This window comes from Marmota flaviventris, chromosome 2, assembly GCF_047511675.1.
Source record: "Marmota flaviventris isolate mMarFla1 chromosome 2, mMarFla1.hap1, whole genome shotgun sequence".
Classification (NCBI taxonomy): Eukaryota; Metazoa; Chordata; class Mammalia; order Rodentia; family Sciuridae; genus Marmota; species Marmota flaviventris.
Window position 1 is genome coordinate 180,675,626 of NC_092499.1, and position 18,966 is coordinate 180,694,591.

Sequence of the window (18,966 nt, forward strand, 5' to 3'; positions counted from 1 at the left end):
GGGCAATTTAGTGAGAACTTGTCTCAAAAAATAAAAAGGACTGGGGATGTAGCTCAGTGATAGAACATCCAGGGGTCCAGTCCCCAGTACCAAAAACAAACAAACAAATAAATACATAGAATTTGAGTGTGTAGGTTGGAATGATGGGATGCTATGCATGTGTGATATCAGGTATGTGATAAAGGAGATAAGATGGGAACATGGAGAAAGGAGATGGAAGAGAGACAGATGCTGTGAAAGGGATGCTGACAGGGTCAGAATCCCTGAGAAGGGTCTGCTCCAGCTCTGCCCAGCCTCCATTTTTTGGTCAGTGGAGTTGGGTACAAGAGCTCAACTGGAAGCACTATTCCTTCTACAGGGTGTGGTGCACACAGTTGGCGGTTACATGCTTTATGTGGCTACAACCTTCAAGTATGTGTTTGACTTCCACGCAGAGGATGTGTTTTGGTGCACAGCAGACATTGGCTGGATCACTGGCCATTCCTATGTCACCTATGGGCCACTGGCAAATGGTGCCACCAGTGTTTTGGTGAGAGGGGAACTGGAACTCATGGCCACCTGGCCTAGGCTGGGGGATGGACAAGATTATCCTGGGTGACTGCTTCCCAAGACACTTAGACTAGAGGCAGTGGACTTGTTTCCTGGAAAAACAGGAGTCTTTGAGGGGTTGTATGTGGTGACTAGGAAGTTCTCTACTTGGTTGGTCAGATAGGGCAAAATACTGAAACTAAGGGAATATTAGGGGAATGGTAAGACTCTTGGGAAGGACCAGGAATGATCTGCTGCTTTCACTGGGGTCAGTTTGAAGGGATCCCCACATACCCAGATGTGAGTCGTCTATGGAGCATCGTGGACAAATACAAGGTGACCAAGTTCTACACAGCACCGACAGCCATTCGTCTGCTCATGAAGTTTGGAGATGAACCTGTCATCAAGTGAGACACCCCCTTCCCAGTTGGTGTCCTATAGATAGAAATCCTTCAGAGCTGGGTGTTGCCCTTTGTACATAGTTTTTTTTCCCCATTGTTCCAATTCCCTGATGTGAATAGGGGAGAAAGTAAGAGAAGGACCAGGACATGTGTATCCTGGCTCCCAGTGGTACTCAGAAATTTCCTCTCTCCCATTCCCTGCCCAAGGCATAGCCGGGCATCCTTGCAGGTGCTAGGGACAGTGGGTGAACCTATCAACCCTGAGGCCTGGCTTTGGTACCACCGGGTGGTAGGTGCCCGGCGCTGCCCCATCGTGGACACCTTCTGGCAAACAGAGACAGTGAGTGAGGGGTTCAGAAGGATGGGCTCAGGGACAATGTTGGAAAACTGACTCAAACCCCTGATCTCTGATTTCCACAGGGTGGCCACATGCTGACCCCCCTCCCTGGTGCCACACCCATGAAACCTGGTTCTGCTGTGAGTGAATTTCCCCTGTTGGTCCTGGGCTTGGCAGGGATAGGGTTGTGGGGGTATTTGGTCTACTAGAGAATGGACCCATATGTATGAGGAATTTGGGGCACTGGGGCTCCTTTGGAGTTGAGTCAGAATTGTCTCATTCCTTTTCTTGGGTTCTGTCTCCTATTTGCTTTTAGTCCTTCCCTTTCTTTGGCGTAGCTCCTGCAATCCTGAATGAGTCTGGGGAAGAGTTAGAAGGTGAAGCTGAAGGTTATCTGGTAAGGTCCTGCCTTTTTTTTTTTTTTTTTTTTGGTGGAGTGGGGTCCTTTGAAGAAGGAAAAGGATCTACCACAGCTACTTTACTTCAGAGTTAATAACCTGATCTCTCTTGATAGCTGCTTAGAACTGAAGCTCCACAGTTGGTGGTTTGTCCTCTATTGAAAGACTTCAGGAGGAATTCTTCTAGATACTTTGCCTGCATCTCTGCCTTTTGGTGCACAAGGTTCTTATGGGCCTTTTAAGATTCTGTTCAAAGATTCTCTATGAAACTTTAAAAAAATTTTTTTTAGATGTTGATGGACCTTTATTTTATTCATTTATTTATTCGTGGTGCTGAGAACTGAACCCAGTGCCTCACACATGCTAGGCAAGTGCTCTACCACTGAGCCATAGCCCTAGCCCCCCACCCCAATGATATTTTTTAGGGTATGGAAGACAGTCCTAATTCTTCCTTTGACAAACATTCTTGAGACAGGAGGCTTAATAAAATAGTAGATAATCATGTAGGCTCTTGAGTCAGCCTGTCTGGGTTCAAATCCTGACTCTGCTTCTTCTATGACCTCAGAGAAGTTACCTAATACCTTTGAACCTAACTTTTCTTATTTGGAAAGTTGGGTTTTAATATTACTTTTGTCTCCTTTGGCTGTTTTGTCAATTAGATAATCCATGGAAAGCGGTTAGCACAAAACCTAGAAGTTAGTGCTCAATAAATGTTAGCTATTATGATGTTTGTGTTAGTACTTAATAGGGATCTTATCAGCCATGTCCTCCAGACCCTACCCAATTTCATTTTTCTAAGAACAGTTAGTAACAGGAGCAGGACTTGAATCTAGGCCTTTTGACTCAGCCTATAATTCCATCTGTTCTCATGAATCTGCTACCACAGAACATTATTATTAACTCATGTGTGGGACCCATTTTTTTGTTTTGTTTTTGGTGTGGTACTGGAGATTAAACTCAGGGGCGCTCTAACACTGAGGTATAGCCCCAGTCCTTTTTATTTTTTGATAAGGTCTTGCTAAATTGCCTAGGCTATCCCCAAACTTTTAATGCCTTAGTCTCCTGAATACCAGGGATTTTAGTCATGTGCTACCACACCTGGTTTGAGTCCCATTTTTTATATGACTGTTTTCATTTGCTTTAAGCTGGACTTAAAATTTACTAAAAGCTTGTAACTAAAAGAATACTGTGCTAAGCAGTTTCTACATACTATTAATTTAATCCTCAAAATAACTTAAGAAGATTGAAATTATTTTCTCAGATTTACAAATGAGGATTCTAAGAGAAGCAAAGTTAGTTTCCCGAGATCACATAGCTAGTTAGTAAGTTGTAGAGTTGGGATTCCAAGTCAGGATCATTCATCTCCAAAGCTTATAGTTTGTCTTACTTCCTAGGAATGGACTTTAGGATATTCCCCCCATATTTAGCAAAGAAATTATTATCTTCCTCTGAGACAGCCTAGCAGTTGTGATCACTGTGCCTTCCTCCCTCCACAGGTGTTTAAGCAGCCCTGGCCAGGGATAATGCGCACGGTTTATGGGAACCACACACGCTTTGAGACCACCTACTTTAAGAAGTTCCCTGGGTACTACGTGACAGGAGATGGTGAGCCTTGGCTAGCCTCTCCCTGTACCTCCCATTAAGATGTACCTTCACCTTCCATTTTCAAAAGAGTTGGTTAAGGGTAGAGAACAGAAAGGAACATGTCCTAAATATCACTGTCTAGTAAACAGGCAGAGCAACAGAGAAAACTTTAAGAACAGGAATGAGTATTGCAGGAAAGGTCTCAAGATGATGCCATCTAATGTTAAATGTCCAAGAGTTTTCTTGTTTCTTGATTCTGTGTTGACAGAGATGTAGCATGTAGCAATGTTTGTTACTGTGTCATGTGTGTCTCCATGTTTGGAGCCTGTTTGTCTGCCAAGTCCATATTGTATTTACTGAGCACCTACTATGCCCAACCACTGATCTAATAAGCACAAGGTATATTACCATGAATATTAGTCAAGGTATCTTTTATCATGGGATTTACATTCTAGTTAGAAAGAGACAGACAGTAAATCCAGCAAACAAGTAAATAAGCTTATCTTAGGTAGAGGTAAGTGATATGATGAAAATAATGTGATAAAGAGTGTCTTCAGGGACAGCTACTCAACACAGAGTGGAGAGTGGTCAGAGGCAGCTTTTCTGAACTGACATTTGAGCAGAGACTTGAGGGGTGAAAAAGAACCAGATACAGAGAAATCTAGATTAAGAGTATTGTTTTCAGTAGGACACAAGGTGGTGTTTTTGTCTTTTTGTTGTTTGTTGCAGTGCTGGGTATGTAACTCAGGGCCCTTATGCATGCTAGGCAAGTGCTCTACCATTAAGCTATACCCCCAGCTCCAACACAGCTTGAAATGAATGAGGAATGGACTGAAGCCTGTATGGCTAGAGTGTAGTAAGCACAGGGAAGAATATCACGTGAAGCTGGAGAGTAAATAATACAGCGTCTTGTGGGCCATGATGAGCAGTTTAGATTTTATTCAAAGTACAATGAGAGACATTTACATGTTTTAAGAAGGGGAGTGATAAGAACTACTTTACTGTTTAGAAAACAACTACCTGAGTTACAGCAACTTGAGATGGCTATATTAGTTATTTACTGCCATGGAATAAATTACCCTCAAAGTTGGTAACTCAAAAACAACAAGTATTATATTATCTCACATAGTTTCTGAGTTATCAGGATCAGTGAACAGCTTAGATGGGTGGTTCTTTGTCAAGTGTCTCTCATGGATTGCAATCAAATTGTTGGTAGGGGCTGTAGTTATCTAAAGGTATGACTGAGTCTAGAGGACCCACTTTCTTACTCAATCTTGTGGCTGCTGGCAGAAATACTCAGTTTGTCACCATCTCTGTAGGGCTACTTACAACGTGGCAGCTGGCTTTCCCTAGGGTACAAGATCTGAGAGAATACATCCAAGGTGGAAGCCAATGTGTCTTCTGTAATCTAATCTCAGAAATGACATCCTGTTGGGCTGGGGTCGTGGCTCAGTGGTGGCATGCTCGCCTAGCATGCACGAGTCACTGGGTTCGATCCTCAGCACCATATAAATGTAAAGATATTGTGTCCACCTAAAACTTAAGAAATGAATGTTAAGGAAAAAAAAAAAAAGAAATTACATCCCATCATTTCTGCCAAATTCTGTTGGTTACACAGACTAACCTTGCACAGTGAGAAAGAGAACTATTTGCAGGGCTTTAAATACTAGGAGATGGAGATCAATGGGACCATCATGGAGGCTGGAAGCTGGAAGACTTGCTAGAAATCTACTGCATTGGGTATGACAGTTTGGTAATGTGGATCATGTGCTCTATTGTGGGGTATTTATATGTTATGCATTTCTTCCCAGGCTGCCGGCGGGACCAGGATGGCTATTACTGGATCACTGGCAGGATTGATGACATGCTCAATGTATCTGGTGAGGGCCCAGGACCCCCTACCATTTCATTAGCTCTGTTACCCTGACAACTCCCAGCTAAAGACTTTATAAAGAGACCCAGGATTGTCATTTGGCCAGACCAAACATGTGTGGAGTGTGGTATTCAGTTCTGGGTCCAGGTTTTGGAAGAATGATCAGCACTGGAATATGCCTAGAAGAAACTGGGGTGGTGAGGTAACTGGAAACATGCCACGTGAGGACTGGATGAAGGGCATTCCCCATGCAGACGGGGGTCTGCCCTGCGGGTACCAATGGAACAAAGGCTGGGGCAAAGGCTGGAATCTCTCATGGCATTTCCTTTCTCTTGACAAGGACACTTGCTGAGTACAGCAGAAGTGGAGTCAGCACTTGTGGAACACGAGGCTGTGGCAGAGGCAGCTGTGGTGGGCCATCCTCATCCTGTGAAGGGCGAATGCCTCTACTGCTTTGTTACCCTGTGTGATGGCCACAGCTTCAGCCCCACCCTCACTGAGGAGCTCAAGAAGCAGAGTAAGGAGCTCTCCTTGGCAAGGACTAGAGGGTCTGCATGTTGTTAGGGAGGGGCTGCAGCAAGCTGTTCCCCAAACCATGAATAGAGCTCACGGGATCCCATGGTCCAAATGATTTCTACCTACTTAGTTTCCACTAGTCTTTCTACAGGTTAATAATAATAGCCAACAACTATTTAATACTTTTTTTGTGCCATCACTGGGCTTAGTGCTTTAAATGCATGACCCCATTTAATCCCTATAATCACCTCCACAAAAGAGATACTATTGTTACTCTAGTTTCAAAGATGAAGAAACTTCAGGTGCAGAGAAGTTAAATCACTTGCCCAAGACTATACTTCCTGAAAGGTGTATTTAAATTCTGGCAGGCTGATTCTACAGCCAGAGTTCCACGAACGTGGGTTAAGATATAATAGGAGAGGCAGAGAACCTGAGGGTGACTCTGTAGACAGGGCCTTCAAGGGGAAACAGTTGGGGAACTAAACCATCCCTCCCTTGGCTTTTGAGAGTCTGGCTAAAGGTGATGAAGAAAAACTTGATTTGTTGATTACAGTTAGAGAAAAGATTGGCCCGATTGCCACACCAGACTACATCCAGAATGCACCTGGCTTGCCTAAAACCCGCTCAGGTATGTTCAGATACCTCCAGGGATTGGGATGGGCTGAGGCCCAGTGGTATGGGGTGTGTGGATGAAAGCCTTTGGTGGGGTTGGGTGGGTCAGTGCTGTCACTTAGTAACCAGAGGCTTGTGGTCCCCCAGGAAAAATCATGAGGCGAGTGCTTCGAAAGATTGCTCAGAATGACCATGACGTGGGGGACACATCTACAGTGGCTGACCCGTCTGTCATCAGTCACCTCTTTAGCCACCGCTGCCTGACCATCCAGTGAACAAGACTCTTTACCCAGGATTCTCCTGCTTGGCTCTCCAAAGTTCTGTCCGTCCTCCCTGTCCCCTTTCTAGGAGTACTGAGGGCCAATCCTGACCCACACTTTGTCCCTATATGGAGACAGTTTCCTGTGACTGCCAGGCAAAAGGGACAAAGTCCCAAGTCAGCCTCAGACTAATATGTCTCCAGTCTCCAAAGAACTCTCCATGCCCAGTACAGGGACCTGAAGACCATGTCCCTAAGTTCAGAGGGTAAATAAGGGCCTAGACTGAAGCTGGGAGCCAACCCTAAATCCTGTGTCAGCTTTCTCAGAAAGCACCAGTACTTATCTTGGATATGCACTTGTCTTTAGGAATGACAGTTTGTGAGTCCAGGAATAATAATTATTTTTTTAAATACTTTGCTGCTTCTGTTCTGAGTCTGAATTCCCTCTTTGCTCCAGAGGCTGTGCAAGCCAGTTCAGTCTCTAGATGCTTTTCAAATCATCTGCTTCTTTGGAGGAGTGGGTGTATTTTGTTACTAGGATCAGAGGAACTTATCTTCCCTGTCCTGTACCCACCTTTCCATGAACAGAGCCTGCCCATGAGAGATACACTCATATGGAACTCTCTTCTCTTGCCCTATTGATGCTTAAGCTCCATGGTTGTAGGAATAAAGTTTGTGACCTCAAGAAGGTGTGACTGGTTTTCTTAGGTATCTTTCAGGCTGTACATGTAGCTGCTCTGATTTGTGTGGCAGGTGGGAAGGGGAGTGATATTCCCGAGGACTACCCCAGTGTCTTCCTTCTAAAACTTTTGGGAAGAGGCAGGCAGGGCTTCACTCACAGGAACTCTGACAAGCCCCTCAGTTAAGTAAGAGTGACTGAAGCCACTTCACAACTTTCATATCCCATTGTGGTTGCCTTCCCACCTGGGCTTCTGTCAGGGACTCCTACTTTTCCCTATGATCCTATGGGAGTGTTAGTGAGTGACTAAAGATTGGAACTTCAGGATCCCATCCATAGGGTCTGGGTCTAGGGAGACCCTGACTACAGCCCAGTCACATTCCCTGCCCCAATCCACCGTAAGTGGGCTGATCTAGATTATAATTTTCCTCTTTCCTCTGTATACAAAACAACGATTCAACAGTCAGTAATGTAATTTTATTTAAGGCAGAGATGGAAAAAAGTCTATGGCCCACCCCCCCTTATCTCTCCTCTTTCTACCACTCAGTCCTATCCCAAGTCAGGCACTTGAAGCTGCTGGAAAGGCTGATGAGGGGTCAAGAGGAGTATGGCAGAATTTATGGACCTTGACCTCAGAGCAGCTCCCTTCCCACACCTCAAAGATTTGGGGGCTTCTAGATCTCATCTAATGGAAACACAGCCTTTCTGGTCCTCAGATCCTTCACACTAGACCTTAGAAAACTTTGGGAGAGAAGGGCCCTCCTAAGGTAGGAGGGTTCGGAGATTAGTGACAAGTACGTGGGATAGAAGATCTCTTGAGTGAAGTCCAGGCTGTCCAGGCCGTGCCCTCATACAGGGTATGGGTTGTCCAGGACTGCTACTCCTGCAGCCACACCCCCATCTGCATGCTCGATGGCTTTGGTTCGAAGTAGATGCCCCACGTGCTTGTTCATCACAAGTGTCTTTCCCTGCCTATAGAAATGGGGCCAGAAGACATACAACATCACCAAACCCAGGATTTTTCCTGGTCCTAGCTAAGCAGTACATGGGTAACCTACTATATCCAAAACAGGGCTAGGATTTTAGAATAGATTTAGGTTTGCATTCTAGCTTGGAAATTACTAGCTTTGTATCCTTGGAGCAAATTCCTTAGCCTTTCTAACTATCAATTTCCTCAATTTAAAATTGGGATAACACCCCTCACTTTGCAAGTAGGTCCTGAAGAGTAAATAAAGCAAGAACACTCTTAATTCATGTCCTGAGCTATGAGTTTTCTCTCTCAAGGTGGCTGTGGGGGTGGTAGGAGTGACAGGCAGAGATGCTGAAAGTGGTTAGAAGGGGAGGTTGTGGAGGGGCAGGTTTTGGCAGGGAGCATCTGGTATTCCTTGCCCTAACCTTGAAGTATTTTGTAGGAAGTAGCATGAGGGACTTGTTACTTACAAATTCCCAAGTCCTCCTCTCTTTCTGATTCTTTGTGTGCAAATCCAAATCCAGGGGCTATATAGCTCTTCAAAGCCACTGAATGATGTCTAGCTGACCTTTCTCATCTTTCTCCAGAATCCCCAGGGGACTTTGAGCTGGATCCAAACTCTCTTCCTCCCTGGAGAATCTACTCCTGACTGTCAGACGATCTATTCTCAATTCTCTTGGTACCATCTGCAATTTTCATTATATGAGAAGTTCCTTTATATGTTGAGAAGCAAAATACTTCTCATATGGGCTTCATTTGAGAGCTCTGTGAGGTGGGCAGGTCTTGAGTCCTTGGCCTCATTTCATAGACAAGGAAATAAGTAAAAAAGCTAGGGATTGGCAGAGCTGGGACTGAAGCCCATGATTCCTGACTCTGTCCATGGTTTCTTCTAGCTCTTTCCACTACCTGCTGGGAGGTAGGAAAGGAGCTTCCCCTTATTGGCTCACCTGACATAGACTCCAAAGATGCCCAGCTCTGAGATGCACTGGACCACTCTGACAGGGCTGCCAGGCCGTAGCAGGCAGTTTGCAAAAGGCTCAGGTTCAATCTTCTCCATGAGGATGTAGGAGGCCCTCTCCTCGCGGTCCTTTAGCTGCTCCAGGGCCTGCACCATTTCCTCCCCATACAAGTTGTTGCCTGCAATTAAACTGGCCAGTTACCTTACTTATCTTTTTCACTTCTGGGGCCATGTGAACAACTCAACAGCCTTAGTTCATGACACCAGCTCAGTAAAGCTGGAGTACATCTGGCTTCTAACAATCCAAGGCCAATCTAACAGGAAAGCCCTTACACAAGCGAACACACCTACCATCACACCATCCTGCCTGGTTCTCCTGTCTATGGATGCTTCTTCTCAGCCTCAGTTCCTTCTCTTCTTAAATGTTGGGGTTCCCCAGGAATCTATCCTACACCCTTGTTCTCTCTTCCATATACCTTTTTTCAGGGAGTTCTCTTCTGTATTTCCAAGATCCCACCTATACCCCATAACTTGTTAACTCCTGTATCTTTAACTTAAGCTGCTTGCTCTAGATATCACACGAATGTCCCACAGGTCTCCAAAACAAACTCAGCATGTCCAAACAGAACTCAATTTCTGCTTCAATATGCCCCTCTTGGACTTCCAATTCCCAATTAGGCAAAAGGCATCCCTGAGTCCTATTTCAACTCCTCCCTCTGCTTTACCTCGGACACTACCTCAGACATGTCTCTCCAGTCTCTGTTCCATGATGTCATAGCCCTAGTCTGGAACTCTACATCACTATTCTGGACAACTGTACCAGCTTCCTTTATGGTCTCTCTGCCACCAGTCTTTTCATTCCAGGAAATTTATAATGGCCGAAACACTGTACGTTTTGCAAGTTCTTACCACTGATAGCCAGTGGGATCCTTAATCAATCAAACGTCCCCTTCCTGCTTAAAACTCTCTAATGGCTTCCCATGATAAAATCCAATTTCCTAACATACATTCAGTGCTCTTTATAAGGCCTCCTACCATCTGCTACTCCAACCTCACCATTCTTATTAACCTCAAAACATACCATGCTTTCATGGCCTAGTGCTCTTGCTTGAGATTGTTCCTTCTGTTTAGAACACTCATCCCCCTTTTCTACCTGGAAAACTCCAACCAGGTCAAAAATCATCTCTGGATCTATGAGGCAGACACGATCCCTGCCCTCAAGGAGTTTCAAATGAGGCAGGAAGACAGACATGTATTTTGTGGAACCTAACACACTACTACCTGCTACTCTATCATCTGCCCGAGGCACCTCAAACTAAAGTTGTCCAAATCCTCCAGTGCTGGTTAATTCCCCTGTATTCCACAGCACTTGGTCACAGGGTCTCGGGGGACACTGTCCTTGGTGGGACCTATGTCACTTCCTCTTGTATCACCATGCCTGACCTATGTCCATGGAAGTATTCACTGGTGACAACTTGGTAGCTCCTTTTACTGAGCAGCTCTGCAGAGGGGGATTCACCTACCTCCACCCTCTCTTTGAGGCTTTAGCACAAACCGGTTTGGGGCAGCAAGAGCCTCATTAATGGCCTGGTCCCCTTCTTCACCCTGGCAAGAGGCAGAAAGTAGTCACCACACAGTTTTAAGACAAAAAGAAGTAATGAGAGTCCTGCTGATCATACAAGTAGCATTATGGGAAGAGCAGGAGTAGGAACAGCCACTTGCTCTTTCAGGCTGGACATTTCTTTTCAGATGTGATCCCCACAACCCTTGCAGCCATAAACACAGGGAGAATAGGTCTTCCTCTGGCAACACAGGCTCTGCAGCAGGTAGTCTAGACAGTGGGTACAGCTATTCCTCAATTCTTGCTACCTGCCTTAGTCCTGTCCCCTGGTTGACACCCCCATCTCTACCTTTGTTGAGGAGTTGATGGTGAATTCCAGCCCTCTGAGGCTGCTCTCATCTCCAAGGTTCTTAGGGGTTCCCCAGAGCACCATTGACGCAAGTCACAATAATAACCATAATGCCAGTTCCACCCTTCCCGACACATTGGGCTCCAGCTTTCTGTCACTAAGAGGCCTGTGATGGGAGAAATGGGTTGCTTATGTACCATGTCCAATGAGTAGAGACCAGCGAAGGTGGCACGGAGGCGGGCCACAGCCTCAGGCTGGCCAGGGAGCAACATCTCCAGCACGCCCGCCCGGCTCAGCTCCTGCTGCACTTTTTTAGTCCCAGTCAGCTGGGTGGCAATGTCTGGGCACTTAACAGCGCATGACCTCTCCAGCAGTAAGCGTGCTTTCCAGTTCTGCAGAGAGAGGAACACAAAAAGCAAAAAAGAAATCTACTTTAGTTCATGTCTGCTGATCATTACTGATTATGATTTTTATCTTCACATTGATTATCTCCCAAGATCATTGCAATATCCTTGTGAGGAAAGTGTGACCTTCTCAAATCCATGGGATTCTTGCCTTAAGGAGCTCATAGTCTAGCACACTGATACATGACCAAAAATAAAGGGAAACGACAAAAGGTGAAAAATCTTTTATGAGGATATAGAAAAACTGATGATGAGGTTCGAAGGGCTTGGGCCACTTATTTATGAGTTCAGCTTCCCACCGTTATTTCAAATAAAATTCAAGACCTCAAACTCTGGTTTTTCTTCAGAGTGTATAAGTCTGTTGCCTTTTACCAAACAAAAAATCCAAACTCCTTATCATGGCCTATAAGACCCTGTGGGAGGGCTGGGGATGTGGCTCAAGTGGTAGCGCGCTCGCCTGGCATGCTTGCGGCCCGGGTTCGATCCTCAGCACCACATACAAACAAAGATGTTGTGTCTGCCGAAAAAAACTAAAAATAAATAAATATTAAAAAAAAAAACAAAAACTTTTAGGTATAATAAAATTATTAAAAAAAAAAAAAAAGACCCTGTGGGATCTGGCTCTTGTCTGTTTTTTCAACTTCATTCCATATTGCCACCCCCGACCTCTACCCCTGCATCCTGATTCCCCCATTCTAGCCACATAGGCCTATCATTCCTCAAACACACAAAACCTCCTCAGATCCTTTGCATTTGTGTTTTCCCTTTGCCTGAAATTCTCTTTCTTTTGGCTTTTTCCAGGAATGGCTAGATCCTTCTTATCATTAAGTCTTGACTCAGTTACCTTCTCAGAGAAGCCTTCCTTGACTACCCTATTTAATGTAGGTTCAACATAATTCTCTATCTTTTCACCCTGCTGTTTCACTCAAAGCAGTTGTTTCCCAACTAGGAGAAAAAAACACTCTTTAAAAAAATTTTCAAAGGCCGCATTCTCTGATCAGACTGTGAGCTCCATTAGGACCAGATTCTTGTCTTATTTTCTTCTGTATCCCCACTATCTTACATAGTTCCTGGCACTTCATAGGTGCTCAATAAGTATTTGTTATTTGTTACTGTGGCTGACTGAAGTGAAATTCATTCAAGCAGTATCCTGGAGAAAGGCAGTCTGACTAACAGGCTAACAGAAAAATATGGACAAAAGCCGGCTGGTGGTGATCACAAGATGAATGACCTGTTGTGTCAGGAGCTTAGGATATAAGAAGCAGGAAACATCAGAGAATCACGTGTCCCAGTTTTGGTCCCCATTCTCAGGCACTGGGGAGATAGTCTGTCCTTGGCTCCAGATCACAGCAAACTGTCCATAGCAGGATCAAGGCTAAGACTTGAGCAACTCCTGCCATACTCAATGCTGCTCCCCTGTGGCACTTTTACCTTATCTTTACCCAATAATCCCAATCATCTAATTATTGGTCTGGGGTTCCAGGCAGAGTCACAGGTGCCCAGAACATGAGATAAACCCAGAAGTACCTCATTAAGTCACAAGCAGGGAAAGCACAACCCAAACATGAGCAGGGATTTGCCCAGGATCATCTAGCAAGTCACTAAGCTTTACAGATCTATCTCCATGTTCTAAACCCAGTTTGAGCTTCTCAGTTCCCTAAAAATGTCCACTTCCTTATATACACTACTTTCCTTACCCTGTTAGCTCTCCCTCTAAGTTTTCTTGGGCCTCTTCCCCCATCCCCATCTTGAAACTTAGATCCAGGATGGGTCCCAACAGATAGTTTCTTCTCTAATCAGCAAGTTCCCAACACTGCTACCACTTCTCTAGAGAAAAGGAACTTCTGTAGAGCTGCCACCTCCGTCCAGCTGCCCTCTACAGAGGTCAACCCAGGGGGGAAACCTAGATGAACTGTAGACCTGAAAGGAGTTCTCTTGATTTTATAGTTCCTGCTTTCAGAAACTGAAACCCAGGAATGGTGCCAAGAGGCAGAATCAGGCTAATGACCCCCAGACCATTGCCAATGGTATTTCCTAACTTATCCCCTCCTTTACCTTCTCCCAAGTGAAAGCAGGGCTTCTTAAGTCTCTCCATGGTATGTACGTTAGGAGCAGGACAGAAGAATGGTATCCTGGGAATACCAGGATACAACACACTACTGGCCTGAAGGTCAGGAAGCCTGGAAACTTCCTGTGGGATCTTAGATAAGCCTCTGCATTTCTCCAAACCTTAGTTTCTCCATCTGTGTAATGGGGGTAACTATATGCTTCACAGGGCAATAGTTAAGTGATATAATGAATGTGGTAAATAATTTCAATGACATGGTAGGATAACAAGATGAAGTAACATCATTACTTCCATGAACATGAATGGACAGATGATAAAAAACTTTCTGACTCAGATAAAGGAGCGGTAAAGAAGAAGAAAATGATCAGTGGTGTGCTGGAACTAGCTTGCATCAGCTAGTGAGAGCTGACTGTACCCTTCTCTTCCCGACTCTGTGTTCAGAGATGTTGAGCTGGGGAGCTCAAAATTGTACTAGAGAAATCAACAAATGTTATAAGCTGGTACTTTTATGCCCAGAAAGATAGTTTTTAAACATCTGCCAGCCCACCTCTAGAAAATGTGTGAGTGGCTAAAGCACTAAATTCCTGAGGATGCTGATTCTAGAGGACAGTGTGTTTGCAGAGTGAGAGGTAGACACACTTGCAGGAGGGAGGAAGTTCCAACAGCAAGTTCCCTGAGGAGAAATTGAAGCTAAGACTCAGAAAAACCCTGGTTGTTGTGACATCTAGGTTGGGGTAAGTCCCAGGAGGCAAAGAATTATCTAACAGAAAAATACCAACCTGTGTACTGTACTGAGTTGGCATGTAGCCGTCCCGGAAGTAAACCACAGCAATTTCCTGGCCATCCCTAGAACATAACAGAAAAAGCTATTGTTGTTAAATTGTAACTGATGTATTCAGTGGTTCAATCAATTTCATATTATATCAAAATGCATTTGGCTTTTCTGAAAGTCAGTCCATAGGACCTGGGCTGGGGTTCACTGGAACTATTAAAAGGAGATACCTGCACTACCAGTGCTTTCACTAAAAACACAGAGATGTCCAATATGGAATGTTTTAGAATATTCTACATCTAGAGTCATTCTAAGGAGACTACAGGGAAACAGGAAGGTAACCGGAATCAAATCAGGTAAATTCAAAATCACATGGCCTCAAAATGACTGAGTAGCAGAATCATATTACCATGCATAGAAAAACAGACTTTAGTCAGATGTGGTAGTGCACACCTGTAATCGCAGAAACTTGGGAAGCTGAGGCAGATAAATTGTAAGTTCAAGGCCAGCCTTAAGCAATTTTGCGAGACCCTGTCTCAAAATCTAAAAAGGGCTGGGGATGTAGCTCAGTGGTAAAGCATCCCTGGGTTTACTCCCTGGTGCCCCAAACAAACACGAACTTGTATTTCCACTGCTTAAAGTAGCTGAAACCTAAGATTTCTTAAAATGGTAGGGTGGGATGAGGTGCAAAAATGAGTCTAATTAAAATACAGACTTGGGCTGGGGATACAACTTAGCTGGTAGAGTGCCTGCCTCGCATGTACAAGGCCCTGGGTTCAACCCCCAGTACTACAAAAAGAAAAAAAGACTACCTTTAAATTTCTTCCCCTTTTCTTTGACCTATTTGATAGTATTGGTTTATCTGGAAAGTAAGCCACTTTGTTTTATTTTAAAAAAAAAGTAAGGGCTGGGGTTGTGGCTCAGTGGTACAGTACTTGCCTAGCATGTGTGAGGTACTGGGTTCGATTCTCAGCACCACATACAAATAAATGAATAAAATAAAGATCCATCGACAACTAAAAAAAATACATAAAAAAGATTTTTAAAAATTAAGTGGTATTGTGAAATCCCATGGAGATTTTAACTTTAACAATCACAAATTTCCAAACCTGTGGTCACCTTGTAGTGGCCCATGGAGGGAAGGGCAAGGCCTGGCTTGGAAGACAAATCCAGGCCCAATCTCAGAGAATGGAATCTAGATAAATCACAGAATAAGCCAGCTGGCCCTCTGCTTCCCTGACTGTCCAGCCCAACTGCTTAGGCTGGACTTGACCAGCCTCCAAGAGGGGCAAGAAAATTTTGCAGAGCTCAGAGGAGTAAGAAAACAAAGGTTATCTTTAAGGACGACACCCTTATCCAGATGTCATCAGTTATGAGACAACCCTTTAGAAGCAGTTTGCTTGGCCTTTCTCCAAAATTTCCTGAAGAATATTTCAGAAATTAGGAAAAAAGAAAACAAACCATCCATCCCATCCAGAAGGAAAGATCATTTGGGGAAAGAGGGTTTCACGAACAAATCAGCTAGTGGATCTTTGGGGATGCTTACATAAACAACCTTCGGTCTTGGTCTAGAGACCCCTTTTCAGAGACATCTTCAAATCTTCGCCGGATTACATGGATCTTCCTGGGAAAGATGGACAAGAGTCAGAAGGAGCGGATGCTGTGATCTGAGTCGCCCTTCCCATTGGGACCACATACTTACTTGGCTAGTAACTCATTCTCTATGGCACGCTGGTCAAATATGTTCCTTTCCTTCTCTTGAGCAATCAGTAGCACCTGAGCACTGGAGAAAGAACACAAATGGCCTGAGGCTGCTATAGAGCTTATCCTTTCTCCCCCGCCCCCCATATGAATAAAACAGTTTCCCTGAAAGAGTAGATATTACCTTAATTTGGGATTAACTCAGGCATAGACACCTAAGGCTATAACATCTTATTTTCTGATAATAGGAAACTTGGAATATATGGAGATGTCTCTACCCCTTCTCTAGTGGGTATATGAAATACAGTAATAGTTGGGCATGTGGCACATGCCTAAAGTCCCAGGTACTTGGGAAGCTGAGATAAGAGAATTACAAATTGAAGGCTAGCCTAGGCAACTTACACTCTGCCTTAAAGGAAAAATTTAAAAAAGAAATAAAGGGAAAAAATTATAATGATGTCAATTTTAGATTTAAACCCATCTCAAAAACCCAAGAGGATTTTTTTTCTTACAACAGAACATAATGATTCCAAAATCCAAAAGAAGAAACAGGTAAGACTGTTGAATATTTTATAAATAAATAATGCTGGGGGTCAAGTACAAGTGATTCCATTACTAGATTGTAAACATATAATAAAAGAGTGTGAGGTTAGGATTGTAGCTCAGTGATAGAGTGCTTGCCTAGCACATGTGAGGCACTGAGTTCAATCCTGAGCACCATATAAAAACAATAAATAAAATAAGGGTATTGAGTCCATCTACAACTAAAAGAAAAAAAAAAGTGTAGCTAGACATGGGCAACTCAGGAGGCTGAGGCAGGAGGATTGCAAATATGAAGCCAGCCTCAGAAACTTAGCAAGGCCCTAGGCAACTTAGTGAGAACCTGTCTCAAAATAAAAAATAAAAAGGGCTGGGGATGTGGCTCAGGGGTAAGCACTCCTAGGTTTAATTCCTGGTACAAAGCAAAAACAATTGTGGTTTTTGCATAAAACTTTAGAAGAGCTAGACAGATCCCTACAGAAAGCCACAGATCTAACTACAAATAAGGCATTATCACCTGGGGCTTCCCAACATTTCTGTGATGTCCACAGGACCATGTTTGATCTCACAGTACTAATGGGATCAAAGTGGCTTACCGGGCCTCTTCCTCTTTCTTTATCCATGTGTTTCTTAAAGAAACAGGGGCTTGAGAACTCAAGGAAAAGCTTATGCAGAGAACTATCTGTTTGAGCTTCCAGTTAAGATATTTTCAGTGTCAAAAAAGGCCTACTCTTAAAAAGCCTTTATGAGCCACCAGCCTCATAAAGCCAATGCTTATAATACCAAACTCCATTTTTACTGAAATTGTACTGCTTTGTGCCTGTTGTATCTTGCTAAGACCATTGGGAACATTGGTTGAGGATGCTAAGTGTATATTCCTGACCTCCTGTACTGGGCCTCTTATCTCTTTGTCTTTGTTTTTCCCCATCTTAGCTGAACCTCTTGGACTAAACTTTGTTTTCCTGACTTCTTTCCACTTGGCCAAAATACAGGTCCTAAAATGTCCCCTATCCTAGCCCACCTGAAATCTCATGAAGCCAGATGTGACATTAAGCTGAGTCTTGGCTTTGAGCTGGGCATCTTAGAGACAAGTTAGAAGTGATGCTCTCTTAAGCCATCTTGCCCTGAGAGAGTCCGGAGGGACAAAGGCCTTGTTCTTCATTTTGCACTATGAACCACTGAAATGCTCTGCACATGAGTAGGTATGTGTGGGAGGTGGCATCTGGCCCAGGCTGAACTGCTTCCTAGAAGCCATGGAGGAGGAAGGCTGGAGGCTGAAGGTTAAAATGGAATTGCATGCTCTGGCTAATTAATTCAGCCTGCCACCTGACAAACAATGGGCATTAGACCAAGAAACATTGTATCTCCTCCTTCCTTTAGTTATGAGCAGTTGGAACCAAGGAAGACTATAAAAATTGTCACCTAAGGAAGGTGGTTAAGTGGCTCTAGCATGATAGCTTGGAGAGGGGACCTCTCAATGCTACTCATGCCTCTGCAAGTGACTTGTGATGTGTCCTAAAACAAGTGTTTCTTTCTCTGGACCCTGAATTTCCAAGGTGCTGAGGAGATAGATCATAGTTAATCAGATCATAGTTCCCAACCTTTTAAGCATTTTTCTTATTCCATTCATTCTAATCATAGACCCTAGAGTGTGTCTAAATTGAAATCATAATTAATTGTCTAGCCTTCCTTTAAAAAAATCTTAAAAAGCATGAGATAACTAATGAAAATTCATCTTTACAAATGTTAAGATCGGTTTTTCAATCCATACTAGTGTAGTAGAGAGAACTCAGGTTTTAGAGGCAGATAAATTCTAAACTTACTAGTTACATAACTTTAGGCAAGTTACTAAACCTTTCTGAGCCTCAGTTTCTTGTGTTAAATAAAATTCAATAGTAGCTATTTTTATCATCATCATCATCATCATCACCACCACCACCATCATCAAATGAACCACATGATCCACACTGAATTTTTAAAGCATTTTTCAGGTCCATGGCCTTATTTAATTCTCACTTCCACCCTTTTAGGTATTATTATCACTTCTACTTTACAAATAAGAAAACTAAATCTCAGAAAAAAGAAATGACTTGCCAAAGCCATCCTGCTGAATCAGCGGAGCCTATTCTACTCATAATGGCAGAAACGAGTTACAGCTTAGGCGCTGCGTAAGATGAATAGCTCCTACCCACCAGTGTTCAATTCTGGGCAATAAGTCTTTTCTCTTCATGCTATTCACAGCCTGGCAGGAGCCCTCTATAGTGTTTGTCCATCAGCAGCTCACCAGTTGACTCATCCCCTGGCTTCACTCTCTCAAAATGCAACCTAACCAGGAGTTCTACTTGACAGAATAATTGTCTGATAGCCTCTGAATGCTTATAGTCTGAGGTTTTTGTTTTTTTGTTCTCTTTGGATTCTAGTGAAGTTTAGCAAGCCCACAGATACTCTCTTGGAGG

General features: G+C 43.8%; 2 protein-coding genes across 5 annotated transcripts in view; one reads left to right on the plus strand and one right to left on the minus strand.

Annotated features, from left to right (window-relative positions):
• Window positions 1-7,196, plus strand: part of Acss2 (acyl-CoA synthetase short chain family member 2) — a 48,953-nt gene extending 41,757 nt beyond the window's left edge. For all 4 annotated transcript variants that reach the window (XM_027945226.2, XM_027945227.2, XM_071608866.1 and 1 more), the window contains 10 exons: window positions 359-529; window positions 802-935; window positions 1,137-1,269; window positions 1,350-1,406; window positions 1,583-1,663; window positions 3,161-3,269; window positions 5,060-5,128; window positions 5,462-5,638; window positions 6,191-6,265; window positions 6,397-7,196. In XM_027945226.2, coding sequence (XP_027801027.1) covers window positions 359-529; window positions 802-935; window positions 1,137-1,269; window positions 1,350-1,406; window positions 1,583-1,663; window positions 3,161-3,269; window positions 5,060-5,128; window positions 5,462-5,638; window positions 6,191-6,265; window positions 6,397-6,524 — 1,134 coding nt within the window. In that variant the 3' untranslated portion in view covers window positions 6,525-7,196. The remainder of the gene's footprint in view (window positions 1-358; window positions 530-801; window positions 936-1,136; window positions 1,270-1,349; window positions 1,407-1,582; window positions 1,664-3,160; window positions 3,270-5,059; window positions 5,129-5,461; window positions 5,639-6,190; window positions 6,266-6,396) is intronic.
• A 453-nt stretch (window positions 7,197-7,649) lies between these two features.
• Window positions 7,650-18,966, minus strand: part of Gss (glutathione synthetase) — a 28,673-nt gene continuing 17,356 nt past the window's right edge. Inside the window, exons 7-13 of the mRNA XM_027945324.2 lie at window positions 15,972-16,052; window positions 15,816-15,893; window positions 14,277-14,343; window positions 11,223-11,417; window positions 10,639-10,720; window positions 9,105-9,294; window positions 7,650-8,159 (exon numbers count right to left, since the gene is read on the minus strand). Of these exons, the coding sequence (XP_027801125.1) occupies window positions 8,036-8,159; window positions 9,105-9,294; window positions 10,639-10,720; window positions 11,223-11,417; window positions 14,277-14,343; window positions 15,816-15,893; window positions 15,972-16,052 (817 nt within the window). The 3' untranslated portion in view covers window positions 7,650-8,035. The remainder of the gene's footprint in view (window positions 8,160-9,104; window positions 9,295-10,638; window positions 10,721-11,222; window positions 11,418-14,276; window positions 14,344-15,815; window positions 15,894-15,971; window positions 16,053-18,966) is intronic.